The sequence below is a fragment of the Esox lucius genome, chromosome 12, assembly GCF_011004845.1.
Source record: "Esox lucius isolate fEsoLuc1 chromosome 12, fEsoLuc1.pri, whole genome shotgun sequence".
Taxonomy (NCBI): Eukaryota; Metazoa; Chordata; class Actinopteri; order Esociformes; family Esocidae; genus Esox; species Esox lucius.
The window spans coordinates 5,836,673-5,857,604 of record NC_047580.1 but is presented as its reverse complement, the minus strand read 5'-3'; the positions used below and the strand labels follow the sequence as shown (position 1 = coordinate 5,857,604).

The following is a 20,932-nucleotide window of genomic DNA, read 5'->3' as shown; positions in this document are numbered from 1 at the left end:
TGCAAATGTGCCACAATATTAAATATTGTATCACTACCGTAGGCTATTTTTGTGTTATTTATTTATTTATTTCACTTTATACTAAATGTTCTCGCTTATTTCTGTTGTTCGTGCTTTTGTACGGTTTGAAATGCCTTTTTGTATGTAATGCTCTAGACAAATAAACTTGCTTTGGTTTGCTTTTCCTAGTCACTCAGAATGTATAGGCATACTTGGAGATCATCAATGGTTGTTATAATTTCGGTGGCTGGCATCTTGATTAGCTCACAGGACTTAAATTGACTAGTGAGGGGATAAATAAACCAAGGACATTTACGCTTATTTTGACCAGGTACAACAGTTTCATGAATCATACTTAGAGATGATCCTAAGTCTTTCCCAACATTCGAATCTGAGATCTTTTCTGATAAGGTTACATGAAGGAGGTCCACTGTCTTGTTGCAAAATCCATGCTCGGTTCACCAAGTTTGTTCAGTTTCATACTGACAGTTGACTTATGCACCCCGAAATGGATGTTTGGTGAATAGTTCAATTGAATGTGGTAGGAATTTAGCTCAGCTATCCATGCCCAAGTAAAAAAAAAGAAAAACATTTTCAGGGGGTGTACTTACTATTTCACATGACTGTACATGACAGTTTTCTTTTTAAACTGCTAGGCTAACCTAATGGTTGCTGAAGAAATAAAGTAAAAAAATAACAATGCACTGCATATCATGAATACATTTAAATCAGCACCGCGGACAGCGCCTAATCAGGTAAATGTAGTTTAGTGTGTTCTCCAGTACCGTAGATGGCGCCCTTGAGCAGGTATCAAAGTTTGAAGATTTACCAAGAAGGAAATAGTTCTACTGTACTAGGAAAGATGGCGGTGCCCCATGTCGTGGGACGTTATTGTCGTTTGGCAGGACAAGCTGTGAGCGCACTCTCCTGCAGACAAACGTGTACCAAACTACTTTCAGCGAAAAGATGCTACATAACCCAAACGGCGGGTAATAGTGAGTATACAATTACATTTGGACTGCGAATGGACAACGCAGTCTTTTGCTTTTTTCTGGTCTTTAACCAGCTACAGTATAGGTCATAGCATTAGAGGTTGTATAGGACTCGTGACCACCTGGTGTTTCATTTTTGACACATGCATGTAATTTTTGCAAAGTTGTCCTTCAGTTAACTGTCGTTTTTAATATCTGAGATTTCAACATGTTTACAGAATACAACGCACCGAGCTTTGAAAAGTTGGTGACTTGTTGTTCAAAACGCACTTAACATTTAATGGCTACCTTTTTTATAGGCTAGACTGGCAAACTTAACCATGTTAGGGGCAAAGATTATTATATGTCGGTAACAAAATAACGATTTGAACTATATCAGTTACTGAACGTTATTTAATCGAATTTGCACTATCAAATCTCATTTGTTTGACAGGTTAAGTTGACCACAAGCGGTATATTCAGTGGTGTAGTGGTGCCCGAAGAAGTGGGTATACTGTAATCAGGGGTGTAGTTTTAGGGGGTACGGGGTGGGGGGCATGACCCTCCGGGAAAAGAGTGAAAATCCTGTGATTTTGCTAATGACTATTAGGATATTAGGATAATTATATCCTAATTTAGTTACTTGGTGTTTGGTAACTTGCATCAGCAACACTGACTCAATGACAAACAAGTCATTCATAAGAATACAACTGAAGGCACCTTCATTCATAGCAACTAGTTTCTAAGTAATTAATAATTTGATTGTTAATCATAAATATAATATTATGTGTCAGGCAGTCATTCATGCAATTGGTATGCAAAATCATGACCCTATTAAACAGCTACTTCAATTAGGGTACAATCATCGATAAATAATGGATTGCTAAATCATTGGACTCCTATTTGGAACAATCATTAAATGATGAATATGTTTTGATTTTATATGTAGCCAGAAACATAATCAGAAAGTAGCAACATAACTTGGAAGAGAATATTTACCCAACTCCAACCGCTGAATCAATTGAGAGATGCAGAATATACAGTAGGTATAGAGGACATACACATTAATAGCTTAGTAAGGACAAGTACTTAAACTCCAATAGAGAATACTACAATAGAGAATACAACAGACCAGGTATTCCAAAACGGTTCAAAGGTTCTACCAAAAACAGTCAAATGTATCTGTGAGTGTGGCTGAGAGAGTAAGCAGGTGATAGAGTGAGTGTGTGTGAGAGAGGGAGTGTATTGAATGAGTGTGTGTGCCCTGTGGCCTACATTGCAGAGGTCTCTTTAGCTACTGATCACTATTTTACAGTATTTATAAGCTACAAAATACAAAACACTGAAGTATTTTGATACAAAATATGAAGCCATTTTTATCAAATACAAATAACAAAATCCTATTTTGTATTTGAAATGCATGTATCATAAATACTGCCCATCCATGTCTAAAACTATGCAGATACATTGGAAACCAAGTCTTTGAACTACCCTAACCTACCCAAGTTTCTTGCATCCTAACCAGAGGTTTTTGGACTTCATAAATCCTTCACTTACCTGTCTGTAGGTCTGACCAATCATTGGTGTCTATGAAAAACAAAAAACACAGTATACTCAGTAATTTACAGTGAAAGTGCAAATAAGATTACCAATCTACACCACAACAAGATTGCAATATTGTATTAAAATAGCAAGCTGTGTATGATCCACTCTTGGCTGAAAGGTTTAATGTATGAAATCTAGCTAACTTGTTACCAGTCCTGATGTCAGGTTCCTTTCCTGCATTTTCCAATTGAACTAGCTACCATTTCCAAAACTCAAAAACTGTCAACAGTAAAGTTAGCTAGAAAACTTTAGCTAGGCTAGCTAAGGCAGTTAACGGGGGGGAACTGCCAAACTGCAACATTGACAAATTGGTTTAAGGCAAAAATACATAATTTACTGATATACTGTACCAGTGCAGGTACCAAGTCCTTACCACGGAGGATCCGGTTCCTTTCAAAATCTTTGTTTTCATCGGTTGAGGGAACTAATCAAACAACTTTGTCAAAAAAATAAACGTAGTTGAGCAGAGCTGGCAGTTTTTTCTGCTGCTCGACAATGTTTATTTGGTTGGACAAATGACAAAGTTGTTTGATTAGTTCGCTTCATAATGTATTTCGGAAGTAACGTTTAGCCTATGGAAATATTATTTTGCAAAAATATTTGCCTGAAGTGAAGACAACATGAGGTTCTACCTAATAACCCGCCAATCAGAGCTATTTCATACGTCGGTCTCGGGCACATTATTTATTGGTCGTTTTTAAAATGTTTGTAATAATTTTTGAATGCTTTATCTACTACAAAATAATGTATATTGCATATACGTTCACTGTACTACACTCGGTAAAATTGAAGTATACGCTATTTCTGCTGAAAAAGGTGGTGAGAAAGTGTATACCTGAGTATACCCTCCACCAAAGCACTGGTAAGAATTGAGTGTACGCTTAGGCAGCTTTCAAAAAAGTGATAAGGCGTATACCCTTCTTCTTCTGTGGGGTTTAACGGCGGTTGGCATCCAACGTTATTGGTGCATTACTGCCACCTACTGTAAAGGAGTGTGGATCAGCTCCAGGGAGGACCTAAATTCTCCCTGCCACCCGTGTTTCTCTCAGGAACACAAACACCTAACCACAGCACCCGAACACCCCCTCCCCAAAACAGATCCTATACTCACCAAGTTCACCCCCTCTGCCCTCAGACCCTGTTGCAACCTATCCCTTTCCCTCCCATAGAGTCTGCACTGCCTCAGGACGTGATCCACTGTCTCCACTTCCCCACAGTAGTCACACAATCCAGTCAGATGCTTCCCTATCATGTGTAGCGTGCCGTGCAATCCACAGTGCCCCACCCTCAATCTAGTCAAAATCCTTTCCTTCGTCCTACTCCTAACTGCCCTCCTTCCATCCCCAATCTCACCCTGTATCTGGAACAAGTGCCGTCCTTTCGTGTCCACATTCCACTGGTCCTGCCACACCTTCCTCACCTCATTCCACACCACCACCTTAGCCTCTGCCCTGCTCAAGGGCACCACCACATCCACCACCCCCTCAACAGGGCCTGTTTCGCTATTTTATCGGCTGCTTCATTTCCCGCCACCCCAGCATGTGCCTGAACCCACATGAATGAGACCTGCATCCCATCTCTTCTTACTCTATCCTGCGCTTCCAACACCCTGTTTAAAATGTCCTGTCTCCTAGTGGACTTGAAAGACTGCAAACTAACCAACACCTCACATGAATCAGAGCAAATAACCACCCTAGCCGGCTTCGTGTCCTCCACCCACCTCAATACAAACTACACCACCAAAAGTTCAGCCGTGTAAACCGCCAAGTGATCCGTAACCCTTTTAGTGACACTCACACCCATTCCCCTAACTACAAAAGCTGCCCCCGTCCGACCCGTCCCTGGGTCCTTTGAACCATTTGTGAACACCACTACACTCTCCAGGTACCCACCCTCCAGACGCCTCTTAACCACCTCGGCAAAGCAGAGGCCCAACCGATCCTCTCTCACCATCTTCAATATTCCCAGATCCATCACTGGAGGCAAAAGCACCCAAGGAGGTCTCAATGTCAAATCCACTGTCAGACTAAATTTCCTCCCTCTGAAACCTACCTCTCTGGCCAGGGCATCCCCCACCCACCCAAAGCTCATGATCTCCCTCCCACCGTGTTCCCAGCACCCCAACAACACCTCTTTTGTAGGGTGCAAACCCCCATGTCCCTGCAAATTAACCCAGTCATGAATCAACAATTGTCTTCTCCTCAAGTGTAATGGCATCTCCCCCACCTCCAACTGCAGTGCTGATACCGGTGATGTCTGAAATGCCCCACTACATACTCGAAGCCCCTGTACCAGCACTCTATCCAACCTTTCCAGAGTGCTCACTGCTGCTGACCCATACGCTATACACCCACTGATCGAATTAATGACAAATACATGGTCCTCAACGCAGCTCTACCAGCCCCCCAACTTTTCCCCGTCAGTCAACGCATCACATTCAAAACCTTCTTACACCTCACCACCACCCTCTCAATGTGCTCTCCCCACATCATTCTGGCATCAAAGACGACACCCAGAAACCTGACAAACCTCAACCTTCTCCACGGTCTTCCCATACAATTTAACTTTAACCTCATCACCCTCCTTCCTCCTTGTGAAAATTACCACCTTTGTCTTTTCCACTGAAAACCTAAAACCCCACAGTCTTGCCCATCTTCCCACCCCATCTACCGCTTCCTGAACCTTCCTGACAACATACGTCACATTTCTACCCCTCTTCCACAATGCCCCATCATCAGCATACAGCGACCTACCTACACCCTGCTGTACCCAACAGTACACATCATTAATCATTATAGAAAACAGCACCAGACTGATCACGCTCCCCTGAGGGGTTCCATTCTCCACAGCAAATTTCCTTGACATCGCCGTCCCCACCCTCACCTGAATTGATCTACCAAACAGGAAGTCTCTAATCCAATTGTACGTCCTGCCTCCAACCCCCATGATTCCAAGCTTAATCAGCAGCCCCTCCTTCCACAACAGGTCATACGCTTTCTCCACATCAAAAAAGACAGCCACCACTGCCTCCCCATTCACCTGTGCCTTCCTGACCTCCGCCTCTAAAAACAGAACAGAGTCCATAGTATCCCTTCCTTTCGTAAATCACGGCGTATACCCTTCACTACACCACTGTGTATATTGGTAAACCATCCTTCATCTTTGTCTTGTTCTAACCATCCATCCACCACTGATCCACTTAATCATGCATGTACAATGCCTTTGGAAAGTATTTAGATCCCTTAACTTCCTTCACAATTTGTTGTCCTAAACTTCTATATCACAATGATGGAGCCCACTGTGGTCCTGTGAACTTTCGATTCTTTATAGTGTTTTTTTTAATAACCCAAATTATACCTCAATACAATTCTGAGCTCCACGGAGAGTTCCTTTGACTTCATAGCTTAGTTTTTGCTCTGACATCTGTCTATATAAGTTGAGACCTTATATAGACAGATGTGTGCCTTTCTAAATCATACCCAATCAAATTAATTTGCCACAAACTGCAATCAGGTTCTAGAGACATCTCAAGGATAATCATTTTCAATAAATTGGCATATTTCTTAAAACATGTTTTTCGCCTTGGCAGTACAGAGGGGTGCAGGTCAGTGTTTCCCAATCCTAGTCCCAGGGAAACCAAGGGGTGCCTGTTCACCTTAGCATTCACTTAAATCAAACGTTGCCCTACCACTTACACACTTGATTGATGTAATCAACCTATCGGGAAGTATTTCATTTGAATTGGGTGTTTGAGTGCTCAGGCAAAAACGTGCTCCCCTTGGGGTCCTCAGGACCAGGGTTGAGAAACACTTCACTAGATTGATGTAAAAAAAGTTGTATTATACATTTTGTCTGTAACACAAACATAATTGTGGAAAAAAGTAATGGGTCTAAATACCTGCGAAGGCACAGTGTTTGCTTTCTATTGAACATTATTCAGTTGCTATTATCTAACAATTTCATGTCTCTCTTTAGACCTGCAGTTTAAGCTGGATGACAGAACAGCCCACAGCAGTCTGGACCTCTTTAAGAAGGACACTGGTGTCATCTACCGCATCCTGGGCCTTGATCCCAGCAAAGTCCAACAAAACCCTGAGCGTTTCCGTGACTGGGCCGTGGTGTTCGGAGACAGGCCAATCACCGGTGGCCGCCACTACTGGGAGGTGACGGTGAAGAAGTCGTCCGAGTTCCGTTTAGGTGTGGCTGAGGTGGCTATGTCACGGGACGACTGCGTCGGCACCAACAGCTCATCCTGGGTGTTCGGCTACGTCCAGGGCAAGTGGTTCGCCATGACCACTAACCAGAGGGTGCCGGTCCCGCTGGTGGGGAAGCCTGATCGTGTAGGAATCCGGTTAGACTATGAAGATGGCCTTATAGGCCTGGTGGACATCTCAAAGGCCAAGGTGATCCACAGTATGAAGGCCAAGTTCAGGGGGCCTCTCTGCCCAGCATTTGGTTTGTGGGACGGAGAGCTGCTTACACACTCCGGTCTAGAAGAGCCGGACGGCTTGAAGTGAAGCAAATATCTGGACGCTATGAGAATGGCGATGGCCACGTGAGATGGGACCACATGCATTAGCTCTGCCAACTGAACAGCTCCAGTAAAGCCAGAACACACCTTTCAAATCCACCACGAAGAGCAGTATTCTCCATCAGAATTAAGAGTGGATGTTTTCTTTGGTGGTTTTCAATTAGGCAAGCAGGAAGTTGGTCCAATGTGTCATTTTGCTGCCGTTTATACTCAGACGAAGTCCTCACAATAAGCTGTGTTTTGTAACCTTTTGTTATCATTTTTAATTGTGGCAAAAATAAGTAGACGTGTTTTGTATGTGGCTAGATGCCATTTATGTTTACTATTGCATGTATGTGACATTATCTTAAACTTGAATTAAACCAAAACATGCCTCTTTTTAAGCCTTGTTTTGACATGACAAATTGCATACTTAAAGAAAAACTATTAAACATTTTCAAACATTTATTTACAACGGAGTCAAGCAAACAAGCTCACATAGACAGGTTAACCTGAGAAAGCAGTATATAGAACAGCAGTACTTAATCACAGAAAATAAAACCCTGGACTAGTATTTTTGGTTTATCAAATCAGTCTGTTGTGTTGAACGGAAAACATTTCTCTGAATCAGTTCATGTACATAAAGTATATGCTGATGGTACACTGTCATACATACTATACCACATTAAGACATGCTGTTTAAATAGTAACATCTCTTCTGATGTTAGATGAGAATAGACCAGAAGCAAAATTATTGTCATTCTCACTGTCCATGGCCCATACTGCTAATGGGTCACTCATCTTTTGAACTTGCTCCAACCTTCTCACTGAGGTAGAATTATTATATAATTTTATTATTATAATAACTTAGATTTGTATATTTTTAACCTAGCAATATTTAATGTTACCTTGCTTGTTAAGCAGTTATGTACAGTGCCATATCTTCAAAGTACCAGGGTTGTAGCCTCATGATAAATTGTAAAAAGAAATTTAAAAAAAATAAAAATAAACACTGGTCAAAAAAGCAGTGTTTATATTAATATCTACACAACATTCAAATGTTTGGGGTCACTTAGAAATTAGTTTTTTTTTTTTGTCAGTTAAAATAGATTGATCAGAAATGCAGTGTAGACTGAATGTTGTAAATTATTAAAGCAGCTGGAAATTGCAGATTTTCAATGGAATATCTACATAGGTGTGCAGAGGCTCATAATCAGCGACCACCAGTCCTGTGGTCCAATGGTACACTGTGTTTGCTAATCCAAAAGGCTAATTGATCAATACAAAACCCTTTTGTAATTGTTAGCACAACAGAAAATTGTGTTCACAGAACAGTGCAAATTGTCTCAAACCAGAATAGAAAGAGGACTGGGAGGCCCCCGTGCACAACTGTGCCAGAGGACTAATACATCAGTGTCTAGTTAGAGAAACAGACGCCTCAGGTCCTCAACTGGCAGCTTCATTAAATAGTTCCTGCAAAACACCAATCTCAATGTCAACAGTGAAGAGGCGACTCTGGGTGCTGGCCTTTCTAGGCAGAGTTGCAAAGACAAAGCCATATCTCAGTCTGGCCAATAAAAAGAAAAGATTAAGATGGACAAAAGAACACAGACACTGGACAGAGGAAAATTGGGAAAAGGTGTTAGAGACAGACTAATTGAAGTTTGAGGTGTTCGGTTCACAAAGAAGAACATTCGTCAGACGCATTGCAAATGATTAGATGCTGGAGGAGTACTTGAGGTCATCTGTCAAGTATGGTGGAGGCAATGTGATGGTCTGGGGGTGCTTTGGTGGTGGTGAAGTGGGAGATTTGTACAGGGTAAAAGGGTAAGGCTATCACTTTATTTTGCAATGCCATACCATACCCTATGGATGGTGATTGATTGGAGCCAATTTCCTCCTACAGCAGGAAAATGACCCAAAGCACAGCTCCATACTATGCAAGAACTATTTCAGTAAGAAGCATTCAGCTGGTATTCTGTCTATAATGGAGTGGCCAGCACAGTCATCAGATCTCAACCCTATTGAGCTTTTGCGGGATCAGCGTGACCATAGAAGAAGTGCCCATCAAGTCAATCCAATTTGTGGGAGGTGCTTCAGGAAGCATGTGGTGAAATCTCTACAGATGACCTCAACAAATTTACAACTAGAATGGTATGCGGTCTGCAAGGCTGTAATTACTGCAAATGGAGGATTATTTGATGAAAGCAAAGTTTAAAGGACAATTATTATTTCAATTAAAAATCATTATTTCTAACCTTGTCAGTTACTATATTTCCTATTCATTTTGCTATCAAACTAATTTCATGTATGTTTTCATGGAAAACAAGGACATTTCTAAGTGACCCCAACCTTTTGAACAGTAGTGTACATCCCAGTGAATATGGACAGAATTTGTGTGTACTTCTAAATACATAACTGCCAAGTTCACCCGAACTAGCAAATCAAGTTGGTGCCATCTCAAATAGAAATGATGCTACATTGATTCTGTCCACTCCTGAAGCTATTATGTGTGCAACAATGGGGATGAAGACAGTAAGCCTGGGACAACACAATCTTCATAGCAGAGTGCGATATGCTTAGGACCCCTGACCTTAATCACTGACGTGTGACTATATCAACTATACTCACTTATATCTCTTCATCACTCCTGGCACAAAATGGCTGCCTTTAATCCCAAAATGTTGTTATCCATCTAAAAAGGTGTCATCCTGCCATTACTTTGACCTATCCAGTTGTATTAGAAGGGGAGTGATACATCCTGGTATAGGTCAAATACCAACATCCTGGTATAAAACAGTCAATACCTCATGTTTTAAACACAGTACAGTTAGACACATCCATTCGGTTGGGCTTAACCCAACTTCACTGTGTCTAGCTTTCTCTGGTCTTCTGAGTCTGACTGGAAACCGCTCTGTTTTGGGTACATCCGCTGGTACTCTGTCAAGACCGATATCACCCTGTCGCGGCCAAACTGGCTGGCGTCGTCCAGGGGGGTGTTGCCCCACCTTATAACACAAAGATATGAGTGGTTGGTAAAGAGCTTTTGGGTTTTACAGCTACAAATGGAAATGTGGAAGCAATTTAACCCAGTAGCAAGGGATCGTTTTGTGAAGTAATTAGATTCAGTTGAGGATATCAGGTCATTCTAGTCATTAAGTAGGAATTTTAAAGACCTGGACTTTTTTCAAATCATCATCTTCAGTATGCATGCCTCAAGGACCTACAGAACATTTCTTAGGGATTCAAGAGTCATTAAAAGAGACAAGACAGCAGATTAGGTGGTACCTACCTGTCTTTTACATGGGGGTTCACTTTACACGTCTCTGTTAGGAAGATAACCGCTTCCACATGACCTGAACAAACGGAAAGAAAGAATTCGATCTCTGTGTAGGGTAATGAGTTTGTGCAACCAACCGTTGATCCTTCCCCAGATCTAATAGTCCTCACAGCAAAGCCATTTACTCCAATTAAACCATGTCAGCCGCACTTGAAATATACATTTGAAATATATGTGAAGAACGTTATTTGGAAGTACAGTATTATCTTAAAAGTAATAGTGTCACCTTCAGCCGAAGCCACGTGGAGGGCTGTGCGAGAATCGTAGTCTTTCTCCCCCATGTCCATAGCAGAGAGAGCAAACCTTGAGAAGGACAGGTGCAAGAGAAGGAAAAGAAGAGCAAAAGGTTAATTGGAATGACAGATGGCTGAGACTCACAGATAACTGATTTGAGACAAGTGACTTTGTGAAAACCTTCATAGTAATTATATCGAAGTTAAATGAAATTGATTGGATAGTAGGGGTGGTTTGTTCCATGTTGCACATTAATTAAAATGCATAATGGAAGTAATAAGACTTTAAAATGTTCTTTTAGTCTGTCAGGCGCCGGTGCTTTGTTATGAAAAGGCAAAATACAATTTCATGTAAATCATTAGCACAAACTAGAATGGATTGGATTTTTTAAGTGGTACATGGTCTTTACCTCCTCAGGGCAGAGACATCTCCACTGTAGGCTGCAAACATGAGGTTCACCACTGACTTGTTCTGATTGGCAGAAGAAAACATTACATTGATGACAGATCAACATGGAAGACATGGGAATATTGAAGGACAGAGGTGTTGTGATGGGGACTATTAGAAAACATTTTTCTGAGAGGAACATTTTATGTTAAAAGGCTTTCTCACTCTATCATCAAGAGATTGTCTGCGAGGATCCAGCTTCTTGGCAAAGTGCCTGAGGTTATCGTAGTTATGGAAGTTAAAGAGAGAAACCAGCTCCTGATACAAAGAAAGAGAAAGTAAATATTCAGACAGGATCATTACATTTTCTACTCACATTTTATTTAAATTCTTCAATTTTGCATACAGTTACAAAGTACCCACACAAGCATACTTATTATTGTTTTTTCATAAATTATTTTATATCATCCTATTCACACATTTAAAATGTGTATATGCTTTTCGCTGTAAATCTCTGAATGTGCTTCAATCATTATTAAATAACCTTTGATAGGTTAACTAATAAGTCCACCAATGACAGTAAATATTTACTAGTTGTTAGGACAACAACTTGCAGTGGGGTGTAATTTGGATGTGTGTACCTGACAGAAGTGAATGCCTCGGACACTATTTCCCACACGGTCTAACGGAGGAGACCAACACAGGACTCCCATGACGTTGGGGACCACCAACAGGACTGCCCCAGAGACACCAGACTTAGCAGGCAATCCTACCTGAGGAAAAAGTAGATGAAAAATGGATCTTATTTAGAGGGCTTTGAGAGTGTTTATTTTGTACAACATTTTGACACACAGTATACAGTTTTCGGCAGTTACCATTATTGCATTACTAGAGGTTTACCAGTTGTATTTACAAACTCCAAAATACTTCTTATGCAGATACAATACTTAGCAAAACTATTTAGTGTTTTATTTTTGATACATTGTACTGGTTTTGTTTTGGGAGCTTTGTGTTTTTTTAACCTCAGCTTCTGAGTTCATTGACTCACGTGGAAGGCGAACTGGCCAGAGAAGTCATACATTCCACAGGAGTGCATGAGGCTTAGGGTGTTCCGTACGGCCTCCGCACTCAGCACGCGCTCGCCTGTGATTGGACAGATGCCTCCATTGGCCAGTGTGGCCGCCATGACACTGCCAGAGTCACATGTCACCTCGATGGAGCACAGCTGAAAAGAAATACAAACAGAACTGTGTAATACTCTGGTTTATGTATACAGTATACAGGACTTTACAGTATAGAGTGGTACTTTACAGTAACAGGTATAACTTTACGCTACAAGGTAGTACATTTCTCACATCCACAGTTCTTCCATCTGGGACAGATACTAAGCAAAAGCTAAAGACCTACTTTGAGTCAACAGCCAACCTCTTTTAACATGAATCTCACTTGAAAGTAGAAGTCGAGGGCAGCAATCATGTCGGCATTTTCAGGAAAGCACTGCCCGGGAAATGACAGAAAGGCCACAGTGTCAGCTCACAATTGTTAGGTAGTATTACTCTGAATTGGTATAGCAATTGGTTAATGTTTAAGCTTAAACATTCAGACTCACCTTTTTCTCCTTCAGGTAGTAACCAATTGCAAAATTCCTATCCCCAGTCTCTTTTTCTGATTGGAAACTGTGGAGTCAATTCAATATTAACTACTGTTCATCACACCACAAAATAAAGTTACTGTGTGGTCTGCAATATTGGATAATGACATCTGCATACTAGAACATTCAATTTGACACTCACGTAGCGTTGCTGAAGCCCACATACTCATTGCCTGCAATCTTCTTTAAGTATTCCATCACCTACAATTAAATACAAACGATATATCATGTTCATTTTAACAAATAAGAAGAAACTGAAGATACCATACGTCGGATATTTGATGTCTTAAAGTGTACTCACATAATCAAACCTCTCTGCCTTCTTGGAGTTAGGCTATAAAGGAAAAGAGAAAACACTTTAAAACAGTGCCCGCAAACTAAAATGAGTTACAACCCACAGTATTTCTGTACTAACAATAAGCAGAGAGCTACTCTGCCTCTTGGTGGCAGTGTTTGTGTATTTTGACTTGGACAGGAATTGGACATCTTCTCATTGGACTAGTTGCTGTGTCTCTCTGTCAGTCAATCCACATGTGGTAAAGTAATGAGTATGATTTGACCTGGTACGTGTGAATTATGTAACTGCTTAAGTTTCAGGGCGCAGGGAACGATCGAGCCAAGTCGTTAAGTCACCAGAAAGGAAAGACACTGGTACTTCCCCGTCCTGAAAGGTCAGAGATGAGCTGAAATATCTCGTTGAGTTTTCCATAGGAACAGGTCTGATGTCATGTGACCCTAGTCACAGTGGACTATTAGCCATTAACGTGACTTTCAGCTAACTGTTCTCTCTTTTTGCATTTAAAGGACCTGCATGGCCAGGAGGAATATATCTCCAGTCAGCTGGTAAGGACAGGCAGCCAGGCGGAGACAGGAAAACACAACAGAATAGAGGTCTGTGTCCATATAAGGACAGGACAGCCCTCTTTCCCTGACGCCATGGCTGTTCAACACTGACTGATAGCGGGGGCTTTGCCAGTAAGCTGACGTTTCCCTACCTACCTCTGTCCACACTGTATTGGGTAATCAGGCAATGATCGAGGGTAAGGTCAGACTGTGACATTTGGCTGTACAAGGACTCAACCTACGTATCGATTTCCTGTTTACCTGACGTGGATTTGGTCCTTTGCAGCAGTTTGAATTCATACACGCAATTCAGAGTTTAATCTGCGCACACAGTTTTGTTTGAGGTAATCCCTGTATAGAAGGATTATAACGCATGCACACAGAACTTTGCTTACCTTGAGCAGTGAACTGATTACGATGGCCCCGGCATTCACCATTGGGTTGTGAGGTTTATCTGTCCGGAGAGAGGACAGCGTTATCACGGCCGTGCCCCTGACATATATGGTCACCAGAAAACACATGCATATGTCCTAGATGTAAACGTGGGTAATAAGCACCTAGCTATCAGAGAGGGAACCAAGCGATAAGATGCACTGACTTGCTAATGATCAATTGTTTGTTCGGTTTTGTTTCCTCTATATCGTCGGTTATCTCAATGGTCAAGATGTACACCTTGCTAAAATCATCGATCAAGCCGGATGTTATCTTGCTGTTACTCAATTACCTGTAGCCGTGGAAACGGGTTGGCTCCGCGTCCGCTGAAACATGTAATCATTTGCCACAGCGTGACATCGGAATGAACGATTTACAACCCTAACACTGAGCGGGCCTGGATCGGATGATAACGGTCGGAGTAATTATTTTAGAGGTCAGCGGGACTTGTGGTTAAGTCTGTACCCGAGTGCATGGTGTGTGAGACACATTACTATGCGTGTGCAAGTTTGCCAGATTTAATTGACAGTATACCGCACAATCACCTGTGGACTGCACAAAATTCAAAAAAATAAATACATCCTATACAACTCTATCTGTAAATCATCCCCCCCAAACCCATTTTTGCCCCCACACTGTCATTAAAAATAGCCCAATTGTGCGGGAAACCTCCCCATCTGGCAACAGTGTGTGTGACCCCAGCCAAGGGCGTGGGTGTGAGGTTCTCTCACCCTCCTCATCCAATGACAGCTGGTTAAACTTGAGTCCACTCGGCTCTTTCCCCACGTAGCGGTGCACATGTTCAGTGCCAACCTCATGCACAGCGATGGCGTACTCCAGCGGTTTCACGCATGACTGGAGACAGAACGGAATCTTCGTGTCACCTACGGAATGCCTGCATGACCCCCCCACCGCAGGGCAAAAAGGAGAGATCAGGTGACCGTGAGAACCCGACACAAGTTAGTCGGACACTGCCAGGGCGACCATATGTTCTAGGCTCTGTAATGCAGGAAAATGGGTTTGGTGTCTTTTGAGGGAAACCAGTGCTCTTATATGAGACTAGTGTACGCACATGTAGATCAGATGTCTGGGATCTTACCTCTGTCCATCCACAGTGCATAGCGACACACCCCAAAGATCAGGACTGAATTTAGCCAGTTGAGGAATGTAATCTGCAACCTAAGCAAAGGCACATACACCCACACAGAAACGGATATAATTCATATAGTATCTTTGTAAGTGAACGTTTTTAACCAGACAACGCTAATATGTATTATATAACAGCAGCATTCTGACAGAACTCACGTATCCCCCCTCCTGCCTCTGGGTAATGTAGTACAGCTGGTCGATGTTGGACGCAAACTCCTCAAAGTCTGGGATGATAAACTTCCTTCTGAACGCCTGAGTCAGCAGCAGAATATTAGCTCCCACACACCTGAAACAGAAATGTGGGACACGTTGCACCTCAGCATCTATTCTGGCTTTGTGAGGTGGAGCGCATGGTGCTTTAAATGCTGGCGTTGTGCGTCTGATTCCTCTCAGGGTAGACTACAAACACTACTCCACTACGTTACTTTTGATAATTATCATAGAAACACAACTGTACTAATGTACACGGTGACCTGTGTTTGGAGGTCAGTAGTCATGTAGCAGGGCTAAGTGACCTAGAAATATGGAACATGCTACTTATTCTGTGATGAAATCCTAACGACGCTGACATCATAACATTGGGTCCCAACTGGGAGCAAATGTAATGATGTTATGATCTTTATTAGATATACACAACTGCCTATATCATTACATAAACAAGCTACAGTTATTAGGTACTGATGGAAGCTTAAAGAACGTCATTGACATGCTCTCATAGCTGGGCAGAGCTTTAAGAGCCACCCCTCTTTGCCTGTTAATCCTCAACTTGTTTGGAGTTTGGGGCCCTGGGGAGGGAAGTAGAGGAATTGATTCATATGAGACCAGATTCTGTATAATAACTCTGCAGAAGCAGGAAATGTGCTTTTTGATGTTGATTATAAAGAACTAATGAGTCCATTCAAATATGGCATTTGCATTCAAGAGTGTCTGTCCTCGAATGTCTACCTCAGCATTCCTTCTGAAGGGATGACCCTGGCTCTTCCTTGTGCCTTCTGTCCAAGGCTCTGAACAACACACATGGGAATGTAGAATGCGCTGTTCAGTTCAATCCCTAGAACATGGTGTATAAAAATAGTCCACCAGACATGACTCAGTGACCCACTACTGTAGCAGGCCAGAGTCAGAACCGCCACGGCAATCATCAAGTTATCTTTGCCACTTAGGAAGTAATACTGTTTAGACAGCGGTCTAGATCCCCTCATAGCTCACTGATAAGCTATGCTCCTAATACACTAATAAACTGGTGCTGTCTGCGGACTACCCACTACGCAGCTCCCATCCAGTCACACTCGGTTTGCCAACATTCCCAGAACTCTGTCTCTGCATGTGTGGGAGGCTCTGAGGCAGCAGTCACAGACAGACCTACAGACCACACTGACATGTATTCAACTGACATCCTACTATACAACCACTAGCGAACATCTCTGACTCTTAACCTTCCATTACAAATCTCGACCTGTACACTGTAGAGGCATGCAGAGAAGACACACTCACACCCAAGAACACAAACTCCCAAACACAGGAAGCCTTAGGAAAAATATGTCTAGGAAACACTGGGAGCAATAGAAAAACAAGTTAATTTGCATGGTGAAATCTTACAATGCCGTGTAAAATGTTATTGTTATATGAGAAATCGGCAAGTGTCGTGTTTTTACAACCAGCATCTGTATGTGTTATAAATATATTTACAGTTTTAAGTAGATATAGTTCACTCCATTTCATCCCTTCAGGTTTGAATAATAATATAAAAGGCCCAAATGAGGCTATGCCATTTATCCCTTCCCATTCAAAACCATTAAGGAGTGTTAATGGAAAAGTGAAAATACTGCATTGCTCACTTCCTAAAGAGTTTCTGGTCCATCATGACATTCCCAGCAGATTCCCGTATGGACTGGCGCAGCTGACGCATACAGTCACTCAGCCTGGGATCAGATGTCAACAAACCTGTGCTCCTCAACGCCTGGAGGAAGGAGAGAGGAATAATATTTTCAACAGAATGATAGAAGGGAAAAATAGAGAGTTTAAGAAGGGACAAAGAGGGCGGAAGCCGGTATGGGACTGTAATGAGCTTCTCAAAAACTGAGACAGCGTCTGTAGGGACCTTTGGTTCTCTAGTTGTTACGTATTCAGGCCTCATTGAAATGGAACTGACCACAAGCCTGTTTCACTGTTACGTGAGCCGCGACTACGGTTCAAACATTCCTGTAAACAATCCTGAAGGAGGACTCCAAGTCCTGTCGGCACATACACCGACATGTGTGTCTATTTCGGGGCCGTCATGTGCAGTGACAGCAGACACACCTCGTGGGAGGGTCCAGACGGTTATTTCCATTCCCGTGTGTCGGAGCAACGCTGTAGTATGAATGTTGATATTAAATCCTTTACATGGCACCGAATAAGAGTTCCAGCTAAATGACCTGGAAAATGCGATGAGCAACACGCACCGCTGGACTGGACTGTGGCCTTCAGTTCGGTCAAGACGAATTTATAAAAATGGACTTTTACAAGAGCCTTTTTTCATATTCAGACAAACTGTGGTGGCAGAGTACTTCTTTCTAAAAGAAGCGACAACGACAGAGAAGTGTCTGGATGTTACCTTTAGATAAATCAAAAACTACTAGTTGAGAAACATACTTGCTCTATGAACAGTCAACACAAGCCTGTTGTGCAAAAAAGGTACACACATTACTGGCTGATTTGACTATTCTAGCAGCTAAAGGCCTTAAGGTAACATCCAGACCCTGCTGTGACAGTTTAGTATCTTAGGCTTCTGATCAGTGAGGTCGGGGTCACAGACTCATCGTTCCTTGTCATGGCAAAAACATGACAGGCCTGACAGATCTCACTACTCTGAAGTGACAGTTCAACCTAAGGTCAAAGCAGGTGGCAGAGTAGCCCATAAACCGCTCCATAAAGGTATAACAGAGATGATGCAAGATCATCAAGAATGGCATCACACTAAAATGTAGAGTGGCAAGACATGTTGTTACGTAACATGCAAACAAAGATAACAGAGTGCAATGATATCAAACTGAGAAAAAGAAAAACAGAGGTTTTTCAGCCCTAAAATCTGAGAAAGAAAGGAATAAACTAAGGAAGATGGCATTTAGTGTTAAATTCAAACACCATAAATGTAAATGCTCATTTGTTTTGGGGGTATATTTAATTATTTAGGTTGACACTATTACACTGATAATTGGACATGTGGTAAACTGGAGATTGTGAAGAATTTTTTTTTTACATGAATTTTCTGCACTATCATAGGCATAATGTTCCCTACTGCCTTCAACCTTTGTTAGAATGTATTCCCATATTCAGGGCAGTCAGTATTGTATCACATCTGTATATACTATGGATAAACACTGGTGTACTCTGTGCCCCAGTTGAAGAATTACTGTGTCTTATAGCTGCTTGAGAGTATCCAGCTCTTTTACATAACCCTAATTTATTTGGCTTCCTTCCCTCCAAAACAAACTAATGTAAAATTAATGTTGTTCATTTCCCCAAAGCCCAGTCTACAGTCAGCCTAAGAGAAAGAGATCTGGGGCTTGAACCCCTGCTTCAAGGGGCAAAGAACAGTCCAGAAGTGGCAGCTTTGCCAACCACGGGAACACTCACTCTTACCGTGTTACATCTAAAAAGCAGGCCAGTGTCTCTGTGATAATGTTAAAATGCCATGTCAATGATGATTCAAAGGTCGTTAAATGACGTCCACACAAACCCCACAGACACAGCGCGTGAATGAAGGGGAGGAAAACAATCTGTTAAAGATCACAGCATGCCTCAATGCCACCCAGTCTTTTAATACACCCATGTACGGCCATGTTCGCTCCTCATTTGACTTGGCATCTGAGGGGCACCACACAAGCCCCGAAGGTGCAAATGATCGTCTATTAGCACCAGGAGTGGACACTGGACGCTGTGTCTCTTCACACACCATAAAATGCTAAGCGTTAGCGGAGCTATGGATGAACGTGTTAGGATAACATTCTCACCAACTGAGTTGAAACTTAATGCTCTTAATGACGGCCTGAAAGCAGAGTCCCTCTGAGCGTTGTTAAATCATTTTTAGTCAGTGTACAAACCCTGCACCTACAGATCAATGTGCTTCTGTGACATCCTCACAAACTGAGCAAACTTCTGGTTGGACCTTAGGCTATTTCACAGGTCTTTAAGTTGCAGTTTTTGCTTGGGAATGGCTGACAAACTCCTTTTTTATTTATTATGTCATCAGTTCCCTGCCTTTTTTAGGATGTTGGGTGATCACTAACTAAGGTACGACAGTGCATTTCGGGTGTAAGAGGATCTGTTTCTAGCCACATTAACGACTTCTACACCTGTCTCTAACACATAAAGTTACATAAGACGCTTCATCAACACTTAAAACCTGAGGCTGAACTTGGCCAGTGGTCTAATGGATTTCTGTGATGGTTCATCTTACACTCTCTAAGGTTTGATCAGTGGGACTTTAGCTCAAGTGAAAACAGCAAGCTAAACCCCAGTCAAGAACTAGTGTGTTATAGCACATGTTGGGTCAATTTAATAATAGACATCACAGAAAGCCAGGGTCGTTGCCAATATGCTAAATAAACAGACAAAATGGTCAGTCTGGTTTGGTGTCAATGAATGAATGGCTGTGATTTGATTAGACTCACCGAGATGAACTGAGGGACAGGGATCATCTCTTTGCCCTCTGTGATGGTGTAGAAGAGAAGGTCCTCCATCCCAGATATCAACTTGTTCCTGTGAAGAACAGAAAACAGTGTACAATATTACAGTAGCTGTAACATATGCAATAGTTAACAATGTTGTTAAATATTACCTGTAGAAAAACAAGTGTGCACTCATGCCGAACTTCTCTCAAGACATTCAACATGTACAAAGGAACACTTAATCATTGACAACTGCGTACAGTATGTTTTCACTTTCAACACAGCCCTGTGACTGTTTGCAGGTGAACAGCATAAGTGTTTCAAACAAATTCCACAGGCGTTGCTCACAAGTGCCTAAATGCAATCTATGATTGAAGCAGTCCTTTGAATTGTTTATTATATTTTGTTCTGATGGTTACTGATAATTTTGTTTTAACATAAAAATAACTCTGAATCAAAGATGATAGCGCCTGTACTGTTGTCCAGACAATTAGAATATAAAAATGTGACTCATTATTAGGATGTCAAAAATTTCTACTGTCTATCTACACTGTAGGTTGAAAGCAGTCACATTATTCAATAATTACCTGAATTCTACTTGGTCCAAATCATTGACAGCTTGATGATAGAAGTGTTGCTGACTCTGGCTGCGCGATGCTGCGTTTAAGCAGAATATTTGAAAGGTTTGCTTGCTCCTGGATAAACAACCGCTTTCACTCCCAAATGGTGCGGAGTTAGCAGCATGTTTAAGGAGTTGGAAAACTCTCGCATTAATATTCCGCAGACGTCTAAGACTATGCATAATTAAAAGATAAATCGGAAAGAAGAAAAAAAAAACTAGATTATGTCAACATAAAGTCAAAGGGAAACAAAAACTCTAGATATAGGTAACAGATATGTCCAGCTCGTTCTTCGTCGGAGACTTTGTGACAGTTGTCACGCATGGGCCCTCGCGTGAGAACATGATCCAGCCGCGTGTGGGGGCGGAGTTACGACAGGCTAAAGTTGGTCGACATGTGAAACGGGCCAATGACAACTGAAATCTGGGTGTCGTCATTAAGGTAAACAAAACGTTTTGGTTGCAGAACGTTTTCCATTTTTTTTAAGAATTTTAGAATTATGAGCAATCATTAAGATTGGTTAAAACATACATTAACT

At 41.9% G+C, this 20,932-nt stretch overlaps 2 protein-coding genes across 2 annotated transcripts; one reads left to right on the top strand and one right to left on the bottom strand.

The window, feature by feature from the left end:
* Window positions 1-813: 813 nt before the first annotated feature.
* Window positions 814-7,490, top strand: spryd4 (SPRY domain containing 4). The gene is made up of 2 exons (XM_010897697.3): window positions 814-995; window positions 6,552-7,490. Exons 1-2 carry the CDS (start codon window positions 863-865, stop codon window positions 7,091-7,093), a joined length of 675 nt encoding a protein of 224 aa, XP_010895999.1. The 5' UTR covers window positions 814-862; the 3' UTR covers window positions 7,094-7,490.
* Window positions 7,491-9,383: 1,893 nt separating this feature from the next.
* LOC105026321 (glutaminase kidney isoform, mitochondrial) lies at window positions 9,384-20,726 on the bottom strand. Its single transcript, XM_010897698.3, has 18 exons — window positions 20,362-20,726; window positions 19,778-19,865; window positions 16,961-17,082; window positions 15,279-15,408; window positions 15,073-15,152; window positions 14,705-14,868; window positions 13,937-13,995; window positions 13,000-13,032; window positions 12,841-12,899; window positions 12,657-12,723; window positions 12,494-12,544; window positions 12,096-12,272; window positions 11,689-11,820; window positions 11,273-11,365; window positions 11,070-11,131; window positions 10,653-10,729; window positions 10,379-10,442; window positions 9,384-10,094 (listed from the first exon to the last, which is right to left on the bottom strand). The coding sequence occupies exons 1-18, from the start codon at window positions 20,574-20,576 to the stop codon at window positions 9,941-9,943; spliced, it is 1,827 nt and encodes a 608-aa protein (XP_010896000.1). The 5' UTR covers window positions 20,577-20,726; the 3' UTR covers window positions 9,384-9,940.
* Between the last annotated feature and the right edge of the window lie 206 nt (window positions 20,727-20,932).